General features: G+C 45.8%; 4 protein-coding genes and 2 long non-coding RNA genes across 13 annotated transcripts; 3 read left to right on the top strand and 3 right to left on the bottom strand.

The window, feature by feature from the left end:
• Window positions 1–392: 392 nt before the first annotated feature.
• LOC119129485 lies at window positions 393–2642 on the bottom strand. Of its 3 annotated transcripts, none has more exons than XR_005099187.1 (3): window positions 2524–2642; window positions 1697–1850; window positions 393–1010 (listed from the first exon to the last, which is right to left on the bottom strand). It is a non-coding gene; the product is annotated as an uncharacterized LOC119129485 (long non-coding RNA). The 3 variants fall into 3 exon arrangements; XR_005099188.1 differs by having other exon boundaries at window positions 1697–1845; window positions 2524–2635; XR_005099189.1 differs by lacking the exon at window positions 2524–2642 and adding an exon at window positions 1993–2102.
• Window positions 2059–4715, top strand: mogat3a (monoacylglycerol O-acyltransferase 3a). Its single transcript, XM_037262752.1, has 9 exons — window positions 2059–2274; window positions 2539–2717; window positions 2790–2850; window positions 2913–3056; window positions 3431–3561; window positions 3935–3978; window positions 4085–4175; window positions 4323–4431; window positions 4516–4715. The coding sequence occupies exons 1-9, from the start codon at window positions 2181–2183 to the stop codon at window positions 4668–4670; spliced, it is 1008 nt and encodes a 335-aa protein (XP_037118647.1). The 5' UTR covers window positions 2059–2180; the 3' UTR covers window positions 4671–4715.
• Window positions 4716–5092: 377 nt separating this feature from the next.
• Window positions 5093–8945, top strand: LOC119129464 (TSC22 domain family protein 4-like). 4 transcript variants are annotated; one of them, XM_037262766.1, is made up of 5 exons: window positions 5093–5368; window positions 6060–6574; window positions 7317–7438; window positions 7519–7555; window positions 8211–8945. In XM_037262766.1, the coding sequence occupies exons 2-5, from the start codon at window positions 6077–6079 to the stop codon at window positions 8418–8420; spliced, it is 867 nt and encodes a 288-aa protein (XP_037118661.1). In that variant the 5' UTR covers window positions 5093–5368; window positions 6060–6076; the 3' UTR covers window positions 8421–8945. The 4 variants fall into 4 exon arrangements, with proteins under 4 accessions (XP_037118661.1, XP_037118663.1, XP_037118662.1 ...); XM_037262768.1 differs by lacking the exon at window positions 5093–5368 and adding an exon at window positions 5700–5819 and having other exon boundaries at window positions 6060–6412; XM_037262767.1 differs by lacking the exon at window positions 5093–5368 and adding an exon at window positions 5700–5819 and having other exon boundaries at window positions 6060–6511.
• On the bottom strand, window positions 5718–16557 carry LOC119129484. Its single transcript, XR_005099186.1, has 7 exons — window positions 16436–16557; window positions 15194–15747; window positions 14709–14862; window positions 13547–13673; window positions 13211–13454; window positions 6039–6244; window positions 5718–5919 (listed from the first exon to the last, which is right to left on the bottom strand). It is a non-coding gene; the product is annotated as an uncharacterized LOC119129484 (long non-coding RNA).
• LOC119129387 (phosphatidylinositol 4,5-bisphosphate 3-kinase catalytic subunit alpha isoform-like) lies at window positions 9492–18138 on the top strand. 3 transcript variants are annotated; one of them, XM_037262604.1, is made up of 26 exons: window positions 9492–9773; window positions 11712–11821; window positions 11889–11992; window positions 12358–12520; window positions 12595–12804; window positions 13108–13175; window positions 13242–13487; window positions 13570–13679; window positions 13741–13882; window positions 13955–14040; window positions 14133–14238; window positions 14317–14469; window positions 14546–14677; window positions 14752–14876; window positions 14966–15047; window positions 15205–15473; window positions 15542–15641; window positions 15709–15780; window positions 15854–15960; window positions 16111–16232; window positions 16311–16389; window positions 16459–16629; window positions 16754–16871; window positions 16931–17082; window positions 17158–17306; window positions 17506–18138. In XM_037262604.1, exons 2-26 carry the CDS (start codon window positions 11737–11739, stop codon window positions 17628–17630), a joined length of 3276 nt encoding a protein of 1091 aa, XP_037118499.1. In that variant the 5' UTR covers window positions 9492–9773; window positions 11712–11736; the 3' UTR covers window positions 17631–18138. The 3 variants fall into 3 exon arrangements, with proteins under 3 accessions (XP_037118499.1, XP_037118498.1, XP_037118497.1); XM_037262603.1 differs by lacking the exon at window positions 9492–9773 and having other exon boundaries at window positions 11259–11821; window positions 13242–13370; window positions 13434–13487; XM_037262602.1 differs by lacking the exon at window positions 9492–9773 and having other exon boundaries at window positions 11259–11821.
• A 943-nt stretch (window positions 18139–19081) lies between these two features.
• hmgb2b (high mobility group box 2b) lies at window positions 19082–22635 on the bottom strand. The gene is made up of 5 exons (XM_037262780.1): window positions 22451–22635; window positions 20795–20953; window positions 20564–20715; window positions 20286–20460; window positions 19082–19800 (listed from the first exon to the last, which is right to left on the bottom strand). The coding sequence occupies exons 2-5, from the start codon at window positions 20942–20944 to the stop codon at window positions 19675–19677; spliced, it is 603 nt and encodes a 200-aa protein (XP_037118675.1). The 5' UTR covers window positions 20945–20953; window positions 22451–22635; the 3' UTR covers window positions 19082–19674.
• Window positions 22636–23642: the final 1007 nt, after the last annotated feature.

Here is a 23642-nt window from a genome sequence, read left to right as displayed (position 1 = left end):
TTTTTTATTTTATATTGTAATGATGGTTTTGCGAGGTGATATTTATGGGAAAGAAGTGGATTATGTTCAATTTTCACTTAAGTGCCAAACGCACAGGCCGCTGCTGGATTCAAAGTTGGGAAGGGAAAACTGTTTGCTTCAAGCACTCCCAGGATACACATATTTAATTCAGTCCATTTCAAGTCATCTCAATTAAATGCACAGCATTTACCTGAGCGATTCCACTTATTGATTCCATTATCCATTCCTGGAGCTCGCTTGCTGGTGAACCACTTAAAGTGCATCTTTGTCAGTTGTTCTTGTTCTTAAGTCACAGCAGGAATTTTTACTCCTTGTTTGTATTTTTGGATAATTTATTGTTTCCTCACTGGGAAAAAAAAAACCCCAAGCTCTCTGGAATGGTAACGTATATTTCACCGAGTCAAAACCATGATCAATCTCTAATAGGAAAGTAGTAATTGGTATTTTTACAGGCTGCAAAGTGACATAAACCCCAGTGTCCTCGGACCTCTTATGCATTTTTTCAAAATCAAAATATCTGAAAGACGTTAATTCACAAGGAAAATGTTAGAAGATGAGTTTGTGTTAATTTTGTGTAAATGTTTTAATTTATTGAAAGGGAGATTTATTGCGTCTGAATTTTCAGGGCTCAGTTCCAAACTCTAAGATATAATAAATGTTAACATTTCATAAGCAGCCTTCATGACCATGTGGGTTAAGGATCTTAAGAAGTAAAACCCAAGCTCAAAAGAGTCCGTTGCGGATCTTTCCCCAAATGTGGATTGGCTGCCCCGGAACATGCCTCCTGCAGGAGGCTCCTGGACACTGGCCTGCTGATATGGTAGTTCTGGCCCAGACATTCATCTGTTCATGTGGTTCCAGGCATAATCAGATCCACGTGGGGCCCAGACGCTTGTCCAAGTTCACAAGGACTGACATCCCTGTCCACTAACTGTCCTGGGTCAAGATGTCTCCCATCGGGTCTGTGTATGACGAGTCTGTATCTGTAACTATAGAATCAACAAAGACAGGCACGCTATGTTAACGTCTTAGTAAACATACTGATGGCTGATTAAACAACAACAGTACGGTATAGTTACTGAATACTTGCTTGACCGGTTTGGAATGGTAATTTATGATTTGCTTGTACAGTACACATGAGACAAACGTGGTAATCTCTACTCCATACATTCCCCTTGTGTTACTTATATTGTATATTTTCTTTCTTATGTATTGGCCTGCCTTGGGACTATGGATAAAAATTGAATTTTATAGCTATAAACCGGCGTATCTACATTTGTTTTGATACTGATTGTCATTAATGTGCGTTATTCCTATTGAAATAAATAAAGAAATATTATTCTGCCACTACTTAACCTTTTAATTGTTTGGAAAGAGATGGTAGCGACAACCTATATAATAAGAGGAAGACATTAAGTAGAAATGAGACTAAAGTACAAAAACAGGAACAAAACGGACGCAGGCAAAAAAAAAAAAAAAAATAAACTGGAAGCACCAACTCTTTACATACACTATGATTTGAATCGTTAGCAGATTCGGATTATGTAACACTGCTAACGCACACCTGCAAACTCAAAAGCCTGTATTTTTTAGCCCTTAATTATTTGACGTTAATGAACGAACACAATAATGACATTGAAGTTTATGCTGATGTAAAAATGGCAAACACACAAACCAGTAAACTGTGGCCGAGTCCCGCGTTTGCATTCTTCGTGGTCTTCTTTGGCTTGTGCGTGCTGACCTATGAGCTGTTTTACCTTGCTCGCCATCTGCTGTCCAAGGATCGGACTGCTAGTAGACGTCACTTTACCAATTTTTTCCAATCTGCTCTTCAATTTACATTCCGCAGGGTATAAAAAATAGGGTACAAGGTACAATGAGAGCACAATAATAAGATAAAACAGTATTTGTCAAAAAAAGTTACTTTCGAACTTCGGACCATCAATATTTAACCAATCACGCCACACCTACATGAACGCGCTCCACTCAGTGCTGTGATTGGCGGGTGCTGTACCGCCCACAAACACGAGCACCGCATATGAGCGTAGTAGGGGCGAGTCTGTTTACAAAGTTTGGTGGAGCGAAAAGTTGGTTGGAGAATATCTGACAGCCTTCAGACGAGATTGAGTTTGCGCGACTCCCTGCGACGCCTTTCTCCCATGAAGATCCACTTTGCCCCGCTCAACGTCCCACTGAGGCGAAGATTGCAAACCGCCGCCGTGCTGCAGTGGATCTTTTCTTTCCTGGTTTTAGGTAAAGTAAACTTATCCTCATTTACTCTCGCGAGATTTCTTTGACGACGCGCTCCATCGATACATTGAAAGAATATCAACGAGAAAAAGGGGGGAAGCTTAAAATGCATTATATGCAGTTAACTCAAAGAATACAAAACACACTTTTTTTTTTAATATTCCCATAGTGACAACAATGTTTTTGATTTGTTATTTTGGGGTGCAAGAAAATAATGATCAATAATTTAGACATGTCTTCCTGCCAACCAACCTGTCTGTCCCTCAGCCCAATGCTGTCTGGCCACCTTCATCCTCCTGTCTTTCTCTGCCTGGTGGGTGGCGGCGCTGCTCTACGTTGGCTGGTTGTGGCTGGACTGGGACACGCCAAACCGTGGAGGTCGTAAGTGCCAGTGGATCAGGCGCTGGAGCGTGTGGGAATATTTCCGTGATTATTTTCCCATCAAGGTATCTCCTGCTTGCATGCATGTCACTAGTGTGTCAATCGACGCAGATTTGACAAATGTCATCCATCTTCAGCTGGTTAAAACAGTCAACCTGGACCCTGACAAGAACTACATATTTGGATTCCATCCACATGGTGAGACGCTCACTTAAATGTCCACCTGGCTATCTGTCTCACTCGCCTCTGTTGTTCACCAGGCGTACTGGCCACAGGGGCGTTCTGTAACTTCTGCACCGAGTCCACGGGTTTCTCCAGTCTATTTCCTGGACTCAACTCTCATCTGCTGATGCTCCCCTTCTGGTTCCGACTGCCGTTCTTCAGAGATTACATCATGTGTGCAGGTAAATAGCTGACTGACTAGATTACAGTTAGCCTGCCTGGGTGAAAGCGTGACTTGTTCGACGGGTAGTTTCTGCGTCACCACTGCGGAAGAGCATCCCTGCGTGATGCAGCACTTTCCTGCAGCTTCTGAGCACGGATTTACATATGATATCAATAAAGTCTGTGTTGCTACAGCGCAAGCTAATTTAGCGCCTAGGAGTAGCATTAGCAAGCAGCAGCTGCGAAGGTGACAGTGGGACATAGCCTTTTTTTTTTTTTTTTTTTTTTTTTTTTAAACCAGCGCGGCGCTGTTTAGTGTGACCTGTCCACATTGGCATGCCATTGACGGGTGAGCACAGGATATATATGAGTAAAACAATGTGGCACCTCTCAGGTCTGGTATCAAGCTCCAAGTCCAGCCTTTCCTACCTGCTGAGTCGTCCCCAAGGAGGAAACGTTGCTGTCATTGCGGTGGGCGCAGCTCCAGAGGCGCTAGATGCTCGCCCAGGAGCTTTGACGCTACAGGTATGAACGTCAAACTAAAAGATTTGTGTCAATGAATGTTCTCATGGGGACATGGAGAGACTTGTTGGGACTTGTAAGGACATAAAGTATACTTGTAGGGACATGAAGATGCTTTTCGGAATGTGTTGGCACATGAAAAGACTTGTAGAATCTTGTAGTGACATGTCATAGAGATATAAAGAGAATTCTAGGAAATTGGAGGACCTTGAATAAACTTGAAGGCATATGACCTGTGGGAAAATGAAGAGAAAGCCGTAGGGACATGAAGACCTGTAGTGCCACGAAGAGACTTTTAGGAAAAATCAAAAGGTCATGACTTGAGGATGGAATTAGGGACATGGAACTAAAATGTTCATTTATCTGCTTCTTGCAGCTTCGAAAAAGGAAGGGCTTCATCAAACTGGCACTGAGACACGGGTGTGTGACATGGGCATGAGGGTCGGAAGGAGATGGGCGGGGCTAGACCTGCGTGACAGGCATTTTGACGTGCTTGTTTTTGTTTTCTACCCGTGTATCTGCGCAGAGCTCATCTGGTGCCCGTCTTCTCGTTTGGAGAAAACGAGCTGTTTGATCAGATTCAGAACCCGACAGGCTCTCCTCTCAGATCGCTGCAGGTGAGTTCAGTTGTCATAGTAACCCTACTTGTACGCGAGTGTCATTGCACCTGGACATTGTACAAGCTTGAAGGGGCATGACTCTTAAGGACATTGAAAGACTTAAGAGAGTTTTATAGGGACATGAGGTCTGTTGCTCTGTGACAGGACCGTCTGCAAAGCATTCTGGGAATAGCACTGCCTCTGGTCAAGGGCAGAGGAGTCTTCCAGTACAGCTTTGGGCTACTGCCGCACAGGAAAGCCATATTCACAGTTGGTACGATCCATCAAGACATGTCAACCCCCATCCGCGGGGTCCGCGTCCGTTTCTCCGCGCCACTCAGCTGTGTCTTTTTTGCAGTGGGGAAGCCAATCCAGGTCACAGCCAGTCCGAGTCCGAGCAGCGAGGATATCGACGCTCTTCATGAAGTTTATCTGGAGCATCTGAGCGAGCTGTTTGAGCAGCACAAACATGAAAATGGTCTGCAGGAAGACCAACACCTGACCTTCACCTGACATTATTGCACTTTTTTCTATGTCCAATAAAAGCACAAAAACATGATTGACATGCACTAATTTGAATCTACATTTTTGCTTTATATAAGGAGCAGCCTAAGTATTCAATTCGGCCCACTGAGCATTTTATTGTTTGTAGCATTGATCCAACTGTTTTTTTCTAAAAAAAATTGTTTTATGTCTTTAAATGTTTGACTTCTTGTAAATAAAACATTTACTATTATTGTAAATAATTATACATGCTTAATGAATTAGAATATGATTTATATTATCAGATTTGAAAACGTAATCAAATAGCTACGTTAACCCATTGAAAAAATAAACTTCGGAGTTGTGCATGTGCACCGAGCTGGTATGCACTGAAGGAAAAACACAGAATTGCTCCATTGTGACGTCAGCGCAGGACGGAGGAGGAGCTGTGTACACCGAGTGTTCTACTTGAGTCCCGTGACGTCACGCGTACCAAAAATGCCATTTAACCGCATTGTCGCGAAAGTGGACGAGGACAAAACTATTGTGACTTGTCGTGCAAGCACTCGGAATAGTTTTATTCTTGCTTTTTTCTTTTGCGCTTCAGAAGAGAAGCCTCTCGACGCACGCGCAGTAACGTAGGGGCCAGCTAAGAGAACAAGCGAAGAAGAAAAGTTAAGGAGCGCAACAGGAAGTTTGACAACAATTCCAAAGACGCAAAAAAACAGGTGAGACAATACACTTAAAGAAAACATTAAGTGCCAGCGGACTTGACAAAAGTGCAGAAAAAAACTGCGCTGAGAGATTGTGCTTAGATTAAAAATGGAGGATATACTTCATCCTCAGTAAATTCCCAGTACTAGTGCACCATGAAAGTTGTAAATGCTCCTCCCTCTGTGTAAACATTTTCACATGTTATTTGAGTTGTACTTCCCTCCGTGTACATATATTTACACGGTTTTTGAGCTCTACATAGAGAAGGGTCTGGTAAAACTTGCAGTTCTACAGTCTCCATCCAAGTATTTTTCAACGCGCCTCTCCTGATTTGTGTCTCACCAGATCCCAGCTGACTTGAGGCAAGAGGGGACTTACACTCTGAATTGGTCGGCAGCCAATGGCAGCACCAAATAGATAAACACGCCAACATTTTTTTGGTGCTCATTCTCATTAGGGTTACAGGTAAGCTGAAGCCCAAACGGCATGACACACCCTGGATTGGTCGCCGGCCAATTGCGGGGCACATACAGACAAGCAACCATCTATTAATGTGTTACGATGCCTGTCCTTAATTGGGGACATTCAACAACCTGGTGCATATCAGTGTTGAAAACCAACCACATGACACACGGTCTAACCTATGGGTCAATTTTGCTTCGGGCCTCATTTTCAACGGCCTACCTTTCTTGTGTGTCTTTTCAGGGGTTGTATCCTTGGTGATGACCTGTGAAAAAAAGCGCAGTGGCTTCCAAATCACCAGTGTGACATCCGATTTAAGTCAAAGCTGGGCCGGCCAATTGGCTCCCGGCGTGATCCTGACCGTTGTCCAAGCGTCGTCCGCCTCCCATAGTCCGCGGGGCAGCTCTTCCCAGCCCACGACACCCTCCCTGAAGAGGAAACATATATCCCATGATGCATTAGGGCAAGGGGCAAGCGCCTCCTCCAGGTTCCGACTGGTCCGCTTAGCAGGAGGCGGCACGGGCGGGAGAGGACATGGCGACACGTATGGGCGTGGCCGCTGGATGTGCACAGACTTTACTGAAGGGCTGAAGCGGGTAATGGACAGCATGAGACACGCCCAATCACTGGAGTCGCTGGAGTCAATTAGAGGAGCAGTCCATTCACCATCTCAGCCAATCAGAGATGGTGAAACGGTGGGGAAACTAGTGCCTTCCCCACCTTCTCCATTACACTTGGCCTCTAATGTCGGAGGGCAGGTATGACAAAGATTTGCCGATAGGGACATGGAGCCAATTAGAGACATGAAGAAACTTGGGACATTTCTTAAAGGGACATTAGGAGACTAGGAACTTAGAGGGAGACGCCTTGTAAGGGTACAAAGCGACTTAGGGCATGAAGAGACATACCGATTTAAGTTTTGGGGTCTTGTAGCGGGCTTGGAGGGACTTGAAAAACTCGTAGGGACACGAAGAGACATGAGACTAGGGACGTGACTTGACGGTACATGAAGAAATGTGTCTGGACTTGTAGGAACATGAAATTAGAGACTTTCTGGGACATGGAGCTGGGAATTTTAGTCATAAAGGAACTTGAAGAGATATGAAGGGACTTGTAGGAACATGAAGAGATTTATAGAAACGAAGAGACGTGTAAAGACTTATAGGAAGATGCAGAGGCATGTAGGGAGATCAAAAATGTGCTGGGACTTAGACTTGTCGAGATTTGTTGGGACCTGAATAGACTTTTAGGAACATGAAGCGACATCTCTGGACTTTCAGAGACATGAAGGTATGTCTAAGGACATAAAAGGACTTGTCGGGGCATGAAAAGACTTTGAGGGACATGAATAGACTTGGGTGGACTTGCAGAGATATGAAAGAGACGTGGGCATGATGATGGAGAAAGCAGAATGATAAACTTCAAGATGGCAGTGTGGGTGCAGATGATCAAGAATCAGATGTATTTAAAGAATTTCACATTCTTTTCTCTTTGTGTCAGTCCGTCCTCAGACTCTCTCGCTCTCAGCCAAGCTCGCCACCTCCCACTCTGACCCTCATCCCGACTCCGGCCACGTTCAGCCTGGACAATAGCGCTGCCTTCAGCCTGCCGACAGACATCAGGTATAGTGTTTGCGCGGTTCTGGAGACAACGTAACAAGAGCGGACTTTTTGTGATTAAATGTGTTTTTGTTTGTCGCCAGTGTGGTTGCCATCGACAACAAGATAGAACAGGCCATGGTGAGTGGTGCACATTAGGAGACAAATGTTTTCCATGATGCACATACACCTTTTATCGGGCACAGTGTTAACCCCGCTAAATTGTAGTTCGCCTACCTGCAAAATTGAGAGAATTCATTAAGACACTCGAACGCTGACGGACTTCAAGAGATGTTTCTGGACTTGAAAACAATAATAGGGATTGAGAGGCTTTGTCAGAACTTGGTGGGCCATGACTTTAGGGGACATGAAGAAACACGACAACATTTTTAGAGACTGAAGATTCTTGCTGGACAAAAGACACTTTTGGGGACTGAAGATTCTTGCTGGAAATTGGAGGGACAAGGCTTTTGGGGAAGAAACTTGTTAGGACTTTTATGGATTGAAAAGACTTTAGGGGATATGAAAATACTTTTAGTAACGAGGCGACCTCTGGACTAGTAAGGACATTAGGGCATTTGTAGTTACTGAAGAGACTACCAGGAGATGACATTTGGAGACTAAAAAAGGACTTGCGGGACATGACCTGTCAGAACTTGTAGAGACTCTGAGGGACATGAAAAGACTTAAAGGAACATGAAGCAACTTAAATAGACTTTTAGGGACATGAAGATACCTTTAAGTGTAAGGTTGGGTTGTGTCTACTCCCATTTTAAGTTTCTCTGTACACATTCAGGACCTGGTGAAGAGTCATCTAATGCTAGCCGTACGAGAAGAGGTGGAGCTTCTGAGGGAGCAAATCAGGGAGCTGCAAGAGCGGAACCAGCAACTGGAGGCCGAGAACCGGGTCCTGCGCGCTCAGGCACACTCGGACCCAAGGCCTCCCTCGCCTGGTCCTGTACCGACGAGCCAACGGGACAACAGTCCGACGCAGGGGGGAGTGTGAGCGTTGCCACGGCAACAGCACGTTTCACTTTTTTGCTGAATAAACTTCAGTCCATTTTATAGTACGCTTAAATATCCAGTGCCTAACAACCATCCATCCATTTTCTGTACCGTATTGGGAAAAAACAACTTCCATTATCATCTTGAAGTGTACCATTTTTGTCAAATAGACTAACCCATGGATCCATTTTTCTTAGGCCATCCATGCACCCATCCATTTTGTACACTGGCAAGGGCACACCCTGGACTGGTCACTACCAATTGTAGGTGTTACATTGACACACACACACACACACAGCCCAGACAAAACCCTCACAAACACAGGAAAACATTTACACTCAGGAAGGCTGTAGCAGAGATTTTATTGCCAAACCTCCGAACTGTGAGGAAGACATGCTAACCACTATCCACGGTACCGCCCATTAAATAATCATAGATAGTTGATGAGACATCTGATCGCCCTGTGTGATTGAAAGGTGATCAATGCAGGATGTCGTGATCTTAAAATAAATGTCTGCGCAATAATGCTTTGTTGTTTTTTTAAACACACACACACACAGTGTAGGAATGACTGCTCAAAGGTTCTAATTTCGGAACTTGTGCTTTTTATAACCACCCGACATCAAGAAGACACTAGAAAATATGCATGGTGATTTTCTTAACACATTCTGTTAATCCCCTGCTCCCCTAATCTTTGCCTAAATTCTCTTTGTTGACAACTACTGATGGCGAGAGAGAGTGTGTGTAACATTAACAGCTGATGTGACATCACTGATCCTCTGCTTGTTCAAAGATGTCATCCACAGACAGAGGCATCACTCTGACACTCAAGCAGAGCCCAGCAATGTTCGGTCACATTTTTCTTCCTCCAGATATTATTCGGTATCTATTATGGAAGAGTGTCAAAAATGCTTGTCTGAAAGTCATCAATAGCAATAATCCTGAGGCAAAACGACCTCCTGATGTGACAACAGTGAGAGCACTTTGTTTCCCCCGTTTAAAACACTTTGGGGGAGGATGCTGGCCCTTTAAGAGAGGAAGAGGGCAAGATAAGCACCCCCCTGAAACCCCCCCACCCCCTTCCTCTAGCACATTGTTCTGCCACTGCCGGCAAGAAGCGGCTTCCTCCACACGCCGCCCTCTACGACAAACACACACGGACAGACTGACGGACGCCTGGGCTGGATGTGGACGCACGCCCCACGGTGGAGGGGGGGGGGGGGGTGTGCTCGCCTGGTCGCCGTTGATGACGCACAATTAGGAGCCTGACACCCAAACCTGAGACAAAGACACACCAGGTGGCTACAAGGATGCTCTGAGTGAAGACACGCTGGTGGACTGGGAACAAGCTCAGGTAACACACACACACACACTGAACAAAGGGGTAATCACAGCTTGATGCTACCTTTCCTGTTGTCATGGCAACCATATCATAGTCTGAAGTCATGAGGAGGAGGTTGTTGGTTCATTTTGATCAAACCAAGTCAAGGTCTTTTCAGCAGATGTAAATCATTTTAGTGACAAATCCTCTTCCGCGCAGAGCAACAGGAAATGTGTGCGCGTGCGTGTGCATGCATGTGTCCTACTTTTTGGCCTTTGTTTGACGGCCCCATAGAAAACACACAAAGATGAGAAGACGAGAACGGAGATTTCTGAGAAAATAAGACAGCCGAGTGCACCAGAAAGGCTCCCCAAAGAGAAAGAAAAGGCCCCCAGACGTTAACACGTCCACCTGTCTGTCTGTCTATCTGTCGGTCTGTGTCAGCTGCCAGAGGTGAGGCGGTTGCCATGACACCCTCAACATCGTCAAGGGAACTAGACTTTCAGAGACTTGAGCAACATAGAGACTCTTAGGAACATGAAGAGACCTACCGGGATTTTTATGGGTGACGCGTGAAGACGACAATCCAAGGAACAATGGTCACAGACATTGTTGGCATGGCGTACTTGTCAGGGGAAGTATTAGACTTGTTGGACTGGCAAAAGATTTTTAGGGTTTTTTGAGGATATGATGAGACTTGCGGGAATTTGTATGTACATGGACGTACATGAAGAGACTTGGTACCTCCACTTGGAGGGACACGAAGAGTTGTACGTATAAGACTTTTAGGCACATAAAATGACTTGCAGGGATATTTAGAGACATGATGGGATGGAAGAGACTTGTAGGATAGACTTGAAGTCTCACATACTGACTAGAAAAAAACAGACTTGTAGGAACGCTTCGATACATTAAGACACTGTTTCCCAACAAGTGTGCCGTGAGAGATGTTCAGATGTGCCGTGGGAAATCGTCCAAGATTAATTACGGAGCGCATTGTAAACAGGTTCGCCAAACCACTGGTCAGTTAGCACAAGGCCTGGTCAGCCACTTGCTAATCGTGCATGCGGGGCAAATCGGAGAATCTTGAGATTTCATGTTGTGGCATCGGCACATACTCAGTTTATGTGTGTGTTGCTGTGTGCTTTTACTAACAGTGACGCTATGTCGGCTGTGGTGCGTTTTTGGTCCGATGGAAATCAGAGCATGTAGTTCAATGGGAGAACCTGGATTGTTAATTTTTCACCAACTTAAAATACACAGTCAAGTCGAGACACCTCGACTGTGATAGCCACTCAGCCGCTGTCAGAACAGCAGAGCGTCTTTAAAAGTGACTTTGTTCTTAATGTTGCAATATTTATAGAGCTAGTCTAAAACAGTAAACAAAATCATATTGATTCTTTTGGATTTTGATCACAATCACTTTCAAATGTTTATTCCTTACACTGTCTAAAATCTTTTTTCAAAAACTGTCACTTTTATTTACAAAAGAAATACAATTAAAGAATATTTAGTATTTATTTTTATTCAATTATTCGACTCTCCGTACATATATAGGAATGGAACTTTACGTCCTTTGTTGTAATATAACTGATTTTAATATAGAAGCTGGTGTAACACTTAACAGATTTTTGTTGGTGGTGTCCCTCGAGATTTTTTTCCAATGAAAAGGTGTGCCGTGAATGAAAAAAGGTTGGGAAACACTGCATTAAGAGACTTGGAGGGACATGACTGAAAGGCACATAAAGTGACCTGTAAGCATTTTGAGGACCGTGACTTGGCTTGTAGACATTTTTAGGGATATTACGAGACTTTAAGGGACACGATGAGATTTTTAGACACATGAAGACACTTTTTCATGGACATTACAGAACTCGAAAGGACACGGAGAGACTCAAAGTAGAAATTAAGATGAACAAATGCCACGTACATGATCTCATCGACCTGTCTGTCTGTCTGTCTGTCTGTCAGGTGCTCCGAAGGTGAGGCGGTTGGCATGGCACCCCGACCGTCCTCAGGAGAATTATGGGGTCTCCATCTGATGCCCCCGCGCATCCTGGTGGACTGCTGTCTCCCCAACGGTATGAGTTTCCTCCCCTGTTACATGTTCCAATCCAACACAGGTTCCAACATCCGTGTTGTTTGCAGGGATGATGGTGAGTCTGGAGTGTCTTCGAGAAACTCCTCTCATCAACATCAAGCAGCAGCTCTTCACAGAGGCCAGGAAGTATCCTCTCTACCACCTTCTCCAGGTACGGCCATTCTCAGGAACAGAAGACTTGACTGCAGAGACATTACTGGTAGGGACATGGCGAGACTTGTGTGCAAATGAAAAGACTTGGACACAAATTGACTTGTACGGAAGAGATTTGTCCAGACTGATGGGGACAAGATGAGATGTAAAGAGAGTTGACTTGCAATGATACAAAGACAAGTTTAGGGACATTTGGTGATTTGTGAGAACAGTGAGGAACCTGAAGACGTGTCTGGGTATGAGAAAACTTGAGGGGGCATAAATTGAAATGCAAAGACAGAGACATGAAGAGACTTATTGAGACTGGTTGGGGAATGAACATGAAGTGAAATATAGGACCCTTTGCTCTCTGGCCGACTACAGGAGGAGTCCAGCTACATCTTTGTGGGCGTGACCCAGGAAGCAGAGAGGGAAGAATTTTACGATGAGACCAGGCGGCTGTGTGACCTTCGCCTGTTTCACCCCATCCTGAAAGTGATTGAGCCGCTGGGAAATCGCGAGGAGAAGATCCTAAACCGAGAGATTGGTAAGACGCCGGGGATAGGTGTGTGTTTGGGGGGTGAAGTGCCTGCTTCCTGACGAGAATTCCACAACCAACAGGATTCGCCATCGGGATGCCAGTCTGCGAGTTTGAAATGATGAAGGACCCGGAAGTTCAGGACTTCCGTCGAGCCATACTGGGTGTTTGCAGGGAGGCCATGGAAGAGCGTGAGGGAGGTGGCGCCCACAGCCAAGCACTCTATGTTTACCCCCCAAATGTAGAGTCCAGCCCCCAACTGCCACAGCACATCTACAGCAAGCTGGACAAAGGTAGAAGACGTAACTCACGTCCATCACTTGGCACCTACAAAACTATATTTTGAATGTCTGAATGAAACCTGACTTCACTCAGAAAGATTAAAGTGAATTCTGGGAATATTAGGAGACTTGTTGGGACTTTTAGAGACATGACTTGTTGGTACATAAAGACACTTATTGCCACAAAGGACACGAGGAGGTTTGAAGGCACATGGAGAGACTTGCAGGGACTTTGAAGGCCATGGAGAACCTTTGTCCGCTTCTTCCATCAAGGCAACAACAAGAACTGACTTGCTTCCTTGTGTCTCTCCACAGGAAGACTGATTGTAACCATTTGGGTGATCGTGTCACCGACAAACTCCAAACAGAAATACACGCTCAAGGTAACCCTGCAGAGGCCATATTTTTAGCAACTCACCTGAAAGGTGTATTTTCCTTGGCATGCGCAGGTGAGCCATGACAGCCTTCCCGAACAGCTGATAGCAGAGTCCATCAGGAAGAAAAGCAGATCCATGCACCTTTCCCCTCAGCAGCTCCGCCTCTGTGTTCAGGAGTACCAGGGCCAGTACATCCTCAAGGTACGCACGGAAATCAACGCTCAGCACGCTGGCCTGTGTTACGCACACGATCCATCTCCTCAGGTGTGTGGCTGTGACGAGTACCTGTTGGAAAAGTATCCGCTCAGTCAGTACAAGGTAACGATGTTCGTGGATAGATAGGTGCTGTCACGGCCCAAAAAACAAACGGGTCTCACTTGTGACTTCTTTCCGCCTGCAGTATATCCGCTCCTGTATCATCGTGGGTCGTCTTCCTCACCTCATGCTGGTCTCCAAGGATAGTCTTTACTGTCAACTTCCCGCTTCCAGCTTCGTCACACCTTCCTACAGGTACGGCACGATGAGAGAACCAATCAGGGGGCGTATAGAGGACTTTGCTTTTGTGTTTCAGTCGCCGGACTCCCCAGCCATCTCCCTGTCCCGGAGGGTCCGATGGCTCTCCGCCACGCTCGCTGTGGGCCTTCAACACCCGGCTGAGGGTCCGACTGCTCTGCGCCACCTATGTCAACGTCAACATCCGAGATATCGATAAGGTTCGTCTCGTCTGTTTGTCTTTGTCTCTCACGATCTTTTACCTGACTCTGTTTGATATTCTACCTACCAAGATCTACGTACGAACGGGGATTTATCACGGAGGAGAGCCGCTGTGCGACAACGTCATCACGCAAAGGGTCCCGTGCTCCAACCCGAGGTATCACACACTGCAGTGACTTTTGTTAGCAGGGTCTATTTCTTTCCCGCTAGTATCAGTGCACAGTTTGAATACTATTGCGTCACGCATAGGTGGAACGAATGGCTGACCTACGACATCTACCTGGCTGACCTGCCCCGCTCCGCCCGACTTTGCCTGTCTATCTGCTCAGTGAAGGGAAGGAAAGGGGCTAAGGAGGTAGGAAAGGATCGCACGTTGGAGAGAAGAAGAAGAGAGCCCAGCAGATGAATGTCTCTCTGTCCACTTGTCTGTCAGGAACACTGTCCTCTGGCCTGGGGAAACGTGAATCTTTTCGACTATAAGGACATTCTGGTTTCAGGAAAAGTGGCACTGGGTTTATGGCCCGTTCCCCACGGCTTGGAGGACTTGCTGAACCCGATCGGGGTCGCCGGCTCCAATCCCAACAAGGCACGCCACTTGGGGGTTTTGCGTCGGTCCTTAGGTCCCAGATCAGCTCCCCTAATTGGTTGTTCCTGATCTCTAGGAATCTCCCTGTGTTGAACTTGAGTTCTCCTGGTTCAACCAGCCGGTTGTCTTTCCAGACGAGCAGCAAATTGAAGAACATGCCAACTGGACCATCAGCAGGGAGCTGGGCTTCAACTACACACATGGCCTGGTAACACACACACACACACACACGTACACACCTGGCTTGGCAGAAAGTCGGATGGAACCTGTCTCACTGTTTAGAACAGTCGCCTGGCGTGCGACAGCAGCGTCTCGGCAACCGACGCTGAGCAGCTTCGATCTCTCTGCTCCAAAGATCCTCTCTACGAACTCTCGGAACAAGAGAAGGACTTCCTGTGGAGACATAGGTGAGGACCAAATTTCCAATGCGAGCAACCAAGCGTCAAATTCTTCCTGTCTAATTTTTGTCTGTACATCTCTTTTTTTTTTCTTTCAGACATTACTGTGTCAATATCCCTGAGTCTCTACCTAAGCTGCTTCTTTCTGTCAAATGGAATTCCAGAGATGAAGTATCTCAGGTAAGAGCTGTGCAAGCAAATGGGAAGGGAATCATCTCATTTGGCTTCACGCCTCCAACTTTTGCGCTTGTTCAGACAGACTAGATACGCTGTTTGTGTATTCTGTTGTGATCCAGTGATAAATGTAGAAAGAGAATATTTCTTACCTTTCTACCAGATGTACTGCCTTTTGAAGGAATGGCCTCTGATGGAATCTGAGTCGGCTCTGGAGTTGCTGGACTGCAACTTTCCTGATCCGATGGTGAGAGAGTTTGCACTACGCTGCCTGGTGCAGAGCCTGACGGACGACAAGCTGTCCCAGTACCTACTGCAGCTCGTTCAGGTGTTGAAATACGAAATGTACCTGGACAACCCCCTGGCTCGTTTTCTTATCAAGAAAGCCCTGATCAATCAGAGGATTGGACACTTCTTCTTCTGGCATCTCAAGTGAGCAAGAAGGCCAATGGATGATGACTTGCGAGGCCAAAGCAATATTAGCGTTTTGTTGTTGGCAGGTCCGAGATGCACAACAAAACGGTGTCGCGCCGCTTTGGCCTGCTGCTGGAGGCCTTCTGCAGAGCGTGTGGCATGTACCTCAAACATCTGAACCGACAGGTGAGGTGGTTCTTCTGACGCTATTTGGTCCTCGATTGGTTGATCCACAGGGCGTGTGTGCATGCAGGTGGAGGCCATGGACAAACTGGTGAACCTCACAGATACCCTGAAGCAGGAAAAGAAGGACGAGACACAGAAAGTAAGGAATGGAAGCGAGACGTGCACTTGGGTCTGACTCCTCACATAATCCCCATGCTGTGATTTCTTTTTAGACTCAGATGAAGTTCCTGGTTGAGCACATGTCCCGTCCAGATTACATGGAAGCTCTGCAAGGATTCGTCTCTCCTTTGAACCCAGTGCACCAGCTGGGACACCTCAGGTGACACTCGTGTGGGGCATTTGACTTGAGTCCGAGTCAGTTTTAGGAATTTGGGCTTGCTTGACTAAAACTTAGGAAACATTCCACTTTTTGTATTTCTGTCTTGCCCCTTTCAACCTGTGTGAGTCCATGAAACTCCACGTTTGGCAGACTGGAGGAGTGCAGGATAATGTCGTCTGCGAAACGTCCCCTGTGGTTGAATTGGGAGAATCCTGACATCATGTCCGAGCTGCTCTTCACCAACAACGAGATCATCTTCAAGAATGGCGACGGTAAGACGCTTGACATGGGATAGTGGGGGAACGTGACTTGCTCACGTGTGACTGCTGTGCCGTTGGTGGGTGTTGCAGATCTACGGCAGGACATGCTGACACTACAAATTATCAAAATTATGGAGAATATCTGGCAGAACCAAGGCCTGGACCTGCGGTGAGACATCAGCGAAAAAGAGAGGCATCCATGACATATGACTCACACTTTTGTGTATGTTGGTCTCAGCATGCTCCCCTACGGATGCTTGTCCATCGGCGACTGTGTTGGACTCATCGAGGTGGTGAAGAGCAGTTTCACCATCATGCAGATTCAGTGCAAAGGAGGCCTAAAGGGGGCGCTGCAGTTTAACTCCAACACTTTACACCACTGGATTAAAGACAAGAACCGTGGAGAGGCGTCAGTGTCTGTCTGTCTGTCTGTCAGCATGAATCAGTTTCCGCACCTTGAGTAGATCTGTGATACGGCTTGGTTGCATTAGGCGAACCACTTTTTTTTTTTTTTTTTTACCTGGCTCTTGTAGGTATGACCGTGCCATCGACTTGTTCACCAGATCATGTGCCGGCTACTGCGTGGCCACGTTCATACTGGGAATCGGCGACCGCCACAATTCCAACATCATGGTGAAGGAGAATGGGCAGGTGAGTCCTCCCCCTCACCTATACGTCCGGTCTGTCTCTGACGTACAGCTCTCCCGCAGCTCTTCCACATCGATTTCGGTCACTTCCTGGACCACAAGAAAAAGAAGTTCGGCTACAAGCGGGAGCGCGTCCCTTTTGTCCTCACACAGGACTTCCTGATAGTCATCAGCAAAGGAGTCCAGGAGTCGACCAAGACAAAAGAGTTTGACAGGTGCTCTTGCACTTTTTGCGCCCGTCTGTCCATGTCCAGGGAAGCTCCTCAACCACCCGTGTCTGTCACTGGCAGGTTCCAGGAGATGTGCTACAAGGCCTACCTGGCCATTCGCCAGCACGCCAGCCTCTTCATCAACTTGTTCTCGCTGCTGCTCGGATGCGGGATGCCTGAACTGCAGAGCTTCGACGACATTGCCTACCTGAGGAAAACACTGGCACTGGGTAAACACATACACAAGCAAATAAAATCCACGAAGGCATCTGGGACATACTTGCAGTATTTATTCAATAGCCTTGATTTCCAGCTTGAGGCTGGCTGCCCTTTTTGAGGCCATACTAGTAAATTGGGCAACAAGGAAATTGAATATCTCTAAAGGCTTGCTACAAAGATATCTAATGAAGTATTTTTGGGGGGGGACAGAGAAAAGTCAGCAGGAGGCGCTGGAGTACTTCAGCAAACAGATGAATGACGCTCATCATGGAGGCTGGAGCACCAAGATGGATTGGATCTTCCACACCATCCGACACATGCCTAATGAGCACTAATTAACTAACGCACACACACTACCAGCGTTGTCACAGCAACAACGCCAATCTCAGGGTTGCGAGTCCGAGTATGCCAAAGGCGTCTTCCCTTTCTTCGGTGCTAATGTTAAAGCCAGTGAGCTGCTGCTGTTGTAGCATACATTTAAAACAAACTTTATTGACCAGCTGCTGTGAAGACACAAAAAAAGCAATAAAAACTTTTGAGACAATCAGCCCTAAGCTAATCAGGGGGTAAGGGGAATCTCATTAGCAGTGCACTGGTAAACTTCCTCTATGGGGATAAAACTTTGAAATTTGGGGTTAAACCTTTGAATAATGTCATCAAGAGGCACAATTGGTGAATGATGAAGCTTATATGCTTCAACGAATGACTGATTGACGATGCAATCACTGTGTATTTAGTTCACTACGCGTTTATTGATGTTTGCACTGTGTGACAGTACTTTGCTTGAACAAAGTGTGACTTTTGCTAAATAAATTAAATAAAAATATATATAAAAAATGAAAGCAGTGGTTCTCAATTGTTGGCACTCAGGATTGTGCTCTAAATAGCACTCCGCTTTCAATTCATTTGGCTTTGGTGACATCTTGTGGTAGTTATTATACACCTTTTCAGGCAGGGAGCTAATTATCCTCGAATTTCTGCTACTTTTTATTTTAAGCCAACAGCAACTTATATAGCTTTTCTTCTTTTTTGAGAACGTGAATAATCAAGTTTGTATTCTGTTTGTTAAAGAACATGTGCAGTACAAAATCATGTTAGTGTTCTGTTCAAGTCAGTCCAACAATAGTTTAAGTGCGATATGAACAGTTTGTGGTATGTCACTGAGTGTCAATTTTTTGAAACACAGAAGACAAGAAAAACTGTAAAGTACAAGTAAAATCTATCTGCGAACATCTTTGCAACTTTGATTTACAAATCCTGACAACAACAAAAAGTAAACTGTTTGCCGCTCAGTGATATACCACCTTCAGGATCGTGCAAGATAGTTTGTGTTCTCTTTAAGAAGGTGCAGCACCAAGATTGTCTTCTTTTAAGAAAATAAAGGACACAGTTGTAAGTTTGAATGATAGAAATTAAGACACCGATGGCCTTTGAGGTAACATTTTCAGGATGAATGTGAAACTATGCAACATTAAACCAGTGATTCCCAACCAACTGGCACAGAAAATGCTCAGATTTCACTAGACTATTTAGTACTTTAGTTCATCGATGCCAATTGTACACTAACAGGCAGGCACCATTGTTGCCTGTCGCCATTCACAGAATAGAATAACATTTAATCTGTTGTCATGAAATTTTTATTGTGTAGGTTGGGAAACGCTGCATTAATTAAACCTCCACCGTGACTTTCCACCAAGAGCACTTGTACTCACCACCGAGTCGCCCAGCATGTGACACCTGCTACAATGACAAAGAGAATGGTTCAAACAGGGAAAAAGAACTGATGTTTGCGTTTTCCTCTCTTGTTTTATTATAAAAGTTGTTTCTACATTGACTGTGAACAAAAAAAAAAAAAAAAACATGACAATGAAGAGTCCAGGGTCTCCATGGCAACATACAGGTAAGCATGGCTGAGGGGAGGGGGCTGGTGTAGGGGTAACCATGGCAACAGTGGTGGGGGGGGGGGCTCTATTATCATCGTCCTCGGACCTCACCTTACTCACACACACATGCACGCACTTACGCACAATCACTCATCCAGAGTGTGTTTCTGACACATCTGGAACCCACCACACAGGAAGCAAGGTGCTTTGAGAACTCAAGTAATTCATTAATTTTTGTTTTTTAAAAAAAGGCATTAGCCTTTTGGGGTGATATGCTCTCACCGCGGCAAGACTAGTGCCTCTGATTGGCTGTAACTGAGCCTCTTGTGAAGCTCCGCCCCTGCCACTTTATAAGCCAATCAGCAGCTTGGAGACATGTTGCCTAAAAAACGCAAAAGGTTTGACTGTTTGACTTTACCCCTCCTCTCTCTCACGCTATGTCTCCCTTTCACACACACACACACGCGGACGCACGTACACACGCACACACGGGTCCCTACTCATCATCATCCTCCTCCTCCTCCTCATCCTCGCCTTCATCTTCCTCCTCTTCTTCACCGCCCTGAGCGGACGAACCGGGGTTCCTGGCATACGAGACCCCGCCTCGATACGCTACCATATCCTGGGAGGATACGTAGTAGAGTCAAGTGATGCCCTTGCTACACGTTTTAAACACATTTAAACGTACACAAACACGTTGCTACTTTGAGAAGGAACGGAAATACAGCGTCAATATAACGGGAGCTTCATCGTGTCCCTCCCCAAAACATATTCAGGCGTTTCATCTTTTACTGAATGATGAGGATCGTCCTCCGGCGCATTGGCTCACTACCATAAACCACCGCAGGGCTTAAAACCTACAATTGCTCTATATAATAATGTTTGACATCACCTGCAGCCAAGAGAATAAATCATTTGTTATCGAAATATTGACATTTTACCGCATTTCTACTTGACAGTATTTATACGAGTGTACAAAGCTGAAAAACATAGCTTTCTATTGACAAAAAAGTAAATATGTTCCGCAAAATAGCAGGTCACCAGTAGCAGGGGGGTTGGGCACTGTTGATGTGTGACGCACTTGTATGTATGTGTGCGTTTTCTCACCCGGTCATATTTCTCCCGGAGTTTCTGCGCCTTCTCCTCATATGGCAGCTTGTCGGACTGCGTCAACTTGCTCCACATCTCGCCCAGCTTTTTGGCGCAGTCGCCTATGGAGAGGCCGGGGTACTGCTGCTTAACACTTGGACGGTACTCGCTGCAGAACACGAAGAACGCAGACCTACAAGACACACATGCACGTCAGATCAAGAAGATTGCGCCCTCTGGTGGTTGGAAAGCATCAATTTCAATCTTCAGGCCCTTCTCAAATGAATTGGACTTACGGGGGCCGTTTGGGTGCGTTGGGGTCTTTCCTCTTGCGACCCCTCTTTCCGAAACCTTTGGGTGGGACGTAGTCTCTCATCTCCCTGTTGTAGCGCACTTTGTCGGCCTTGGCCATGTCCTCAAAACACTTCTTATCTCCGGGAGACAAACCCTATCAATAGACAAACGTTCACCTCCGTTGACAGGTTCCCCGCCCACCTCCGCGACCTCCTCCCCATGGCGGATCTCACCTTCCATCGCTCTGAGCACTTCTTGGAAAACTCGGCAAAGTTGACTGACTGCTCCGGGTTTTTCTTGCGATGCTCCTCTCGACATGTCTGCACGAAGAAGGCGTACGCCGACGTCTTCCCCTTGGGCTTGTTCACATCCTTTCGCATCATGGTGGCGGCCTGAGACGTGACACAGAGGTTCAACATCGGTTTTTCTCTATATTTTTCTCTTGTGCTATGTCCGTCACTCAGATAGCAGTGGGACAGAAAGAAGTTCAAAAAAATTGAAAGTGGGCATATTTTCTCCACATCTTTATTCACGACTATACATTTGATACGCAATAAAAACACCCATAAATGAATGCTGTACGTATCCTTATTTGGGTTGCAGGTGAGCTGGGCCCTATTTCCAGTTGACTTAGTGCGAGAGCTGGGTTACTTACAACTGACATTTTTATTTGTGTTTTCCACCAGGTTCAACCATTTTCACCTCGATAAATTATTTTGTCTTTGGCAGTTATGTTATGGACACTCTTCATTTTGTGGCTTATCTTTGACAAAGCCAAGACTCTAATCACTGCCAAAAATGTATTGATTTATTCCCTATGCTTCTTACACTCGGTCAGAGTCAATCATTTTCCCTATCGTAGGCCGATTTACTACTACTTTTGGTTTGCCACTTTTATTATGCTTACATTTTTTTTTTTTTTTTGCTTATCTTTTGACATATCCGAACTCCATCTCAGCAGATGTCCTTGGGGTGCGAGGGTGGGTATACCCTGGATTGGACGCCGGTCAATCACTGGGTAAATTTATCATAAAATAAATCCAAACGTGTCATTTTAACCTGAAGCTAAAGGTAATAAATACAACTAGTTGTAACAATAACTTGCTATTTACTTTCAAACAAGCGTCAAGTTCACGCTCCACTCGGGGGGCAAATAACGGCCCATCCTCCGGCCACTAACAAAGAACTGATGGGGATCCATTTTCTCCACAGTCGGGGTTCGCGGGGGCTCAACGTGACAGGCCCAGGACGTGTCGCGTGAGAGAGGAGGTGGGGTGCCGCGGCCCAAAAGCCGCTCGGGCCGCGCGAATTTGGGGGAGGAAAAGAAGAAGGCTCGGGGTCTGGATGGATGGATGGATGGTGGGCAAGCGGTTAGCCACGGTTAGCTTAGCCTGGCTACCAGAACAATGAGCCACCATTTGCTTCCCGCCCTCTGCGGAGCGAGCTTCCCATCCCCCTACAAGACGTCACAACGGGGCCGTTTTGGAGCACAAAGGGGCCCTGAGAAGAGATCATTAATCTCCAATTTCGACTTTCTTATCCAAGCGACACTAAAGAGTTCGCAATGGAAATAGGCTCACTAGTGCCACACAGCTGCGTAGTTTGCAACACGGGGGATACGTCTATACTCCGGAGAGTGAGCGGAGCACGGGGTGGCGTAGACTATTTCCTGGCGTTCACAGTGCCTCAAAATGGGCGTTTCTTGGTCAACCGCAACGCGGCTTGAAGAGTCGCCGGAGGGCACGCACGTAAAACGACAGTAGCAGAGCTACATTTTGAGGCCCGCCGAGATGCATTTTATGCCCTTTTTCAATGGCCGAAACCTTTGGAGCGCTGCGCCCCAGCTTTTGGAATCCCGCGTCCCATACAAGATGGCCGGCTGTACTCACTCGTTAGGAGGGCCGGCGACAGGCTGAAGCACACTTGGGACCAGGGATTTTGTTTATTTTTCTTTTCTGTTGTTGTTGACAAGTCGGCTTATTGTTGACGTCTGGTGTCTGAAGCGGAGACTGGACCGTCCGTTCACTTTCAAACTGGGTCGAGCTGAGGACCGCTCCCGCCCCCAGAACACGCCCCTCACCTCGCTTCTTCCAAATCAGAGGGGCGGAGGGAAGGAGGCGCTCTGGGTGGGGCTTGTGACAACAGTCATATTTGATTGGGTGCATTCTTGACGTGGGGCGGAAATTGTAGTTTTGAATAGGCGTGGCAAGTTTATAGCGCAGCACGATTGGTTACAGCCTATGTCCATCAAAGTATGACGTCGGCATCACATTTCGTTGTTTTGTTTGGTAAAATGGCGCCGATAGAAATCATTGCAGTTATTCTCACTCCATATGTAAGCAAACACAGTTATATTCACTGCACACAAGCTGTGGGAATAGAAAAATACACATAATATGTAAGTGCATATAAGACAAAACGACAACTCAAACAATGCGCCTACATAAATGTATTTATCTGATTTAATCCGATTTAACCCTTTGGGCCCATTCGTGGCAAACTGCAATAAAGTCTGTCTATCCATTTTTCCTCTCCTCACTCGGGTCGCGGGTGAGCCTGTGGTCTACCTCTGCTGACTAGGGCGAGAGGCGGGTATCACCCTGAACTGGTCGGCAGCCAATCGCAGTCAATTTACTCAACTACACCGATTAAGACTAATCGAATATTTGATCATTTGGGGATTTTAACGCACAATATACCACGTTAATTCATTTTATTCCCCCCCCCCCCCCCAAAAAAAGCACTATTACTTTCCCACATTGCAAAAATGTCCTCGATAAAGACAGCAATAATGTCTTTATTAGGGACATTTACATTTTCGCTGCTATTGATTGACATCTTTTTATTCATCAATACTATTTTTTTAAATACATGATAATTATTTAAAAAATATATTGTAAAGATTGTAATTATTAGTACAAGAATCACTGAAATGAATACAAATACAATTTACATGTATGCATTGCAATCATAGCAGAATGAATATCGTCTCCGTATCGTTTTTACTTTTCAAGGTAAAGTACAGTACAAAAATATATTTAAGCTGTATTTAATTATCTATTTACATGTAATCAATTTCAA

The sequence above is a fragment of the Syngnathus acus genome, chromosome 10, assembly GCF_901709675.1.
Source record: "Syngnathus acus chromosome 10, fSynAcu1.2, whole genome shotgun sequence".
Classification (NCBI taxonomy): domain Eukaryota; kingdom Metazoa; phylum Chordata; class Actinopteri; order Syngnathiformes; family Syngnathidae; genus Syngnathus; species Syngnathus acus.
Note: the sequence above shows the minus strand (reverse complement) of the source record. Positions and strands in the feature narration are given on the sequence as shown.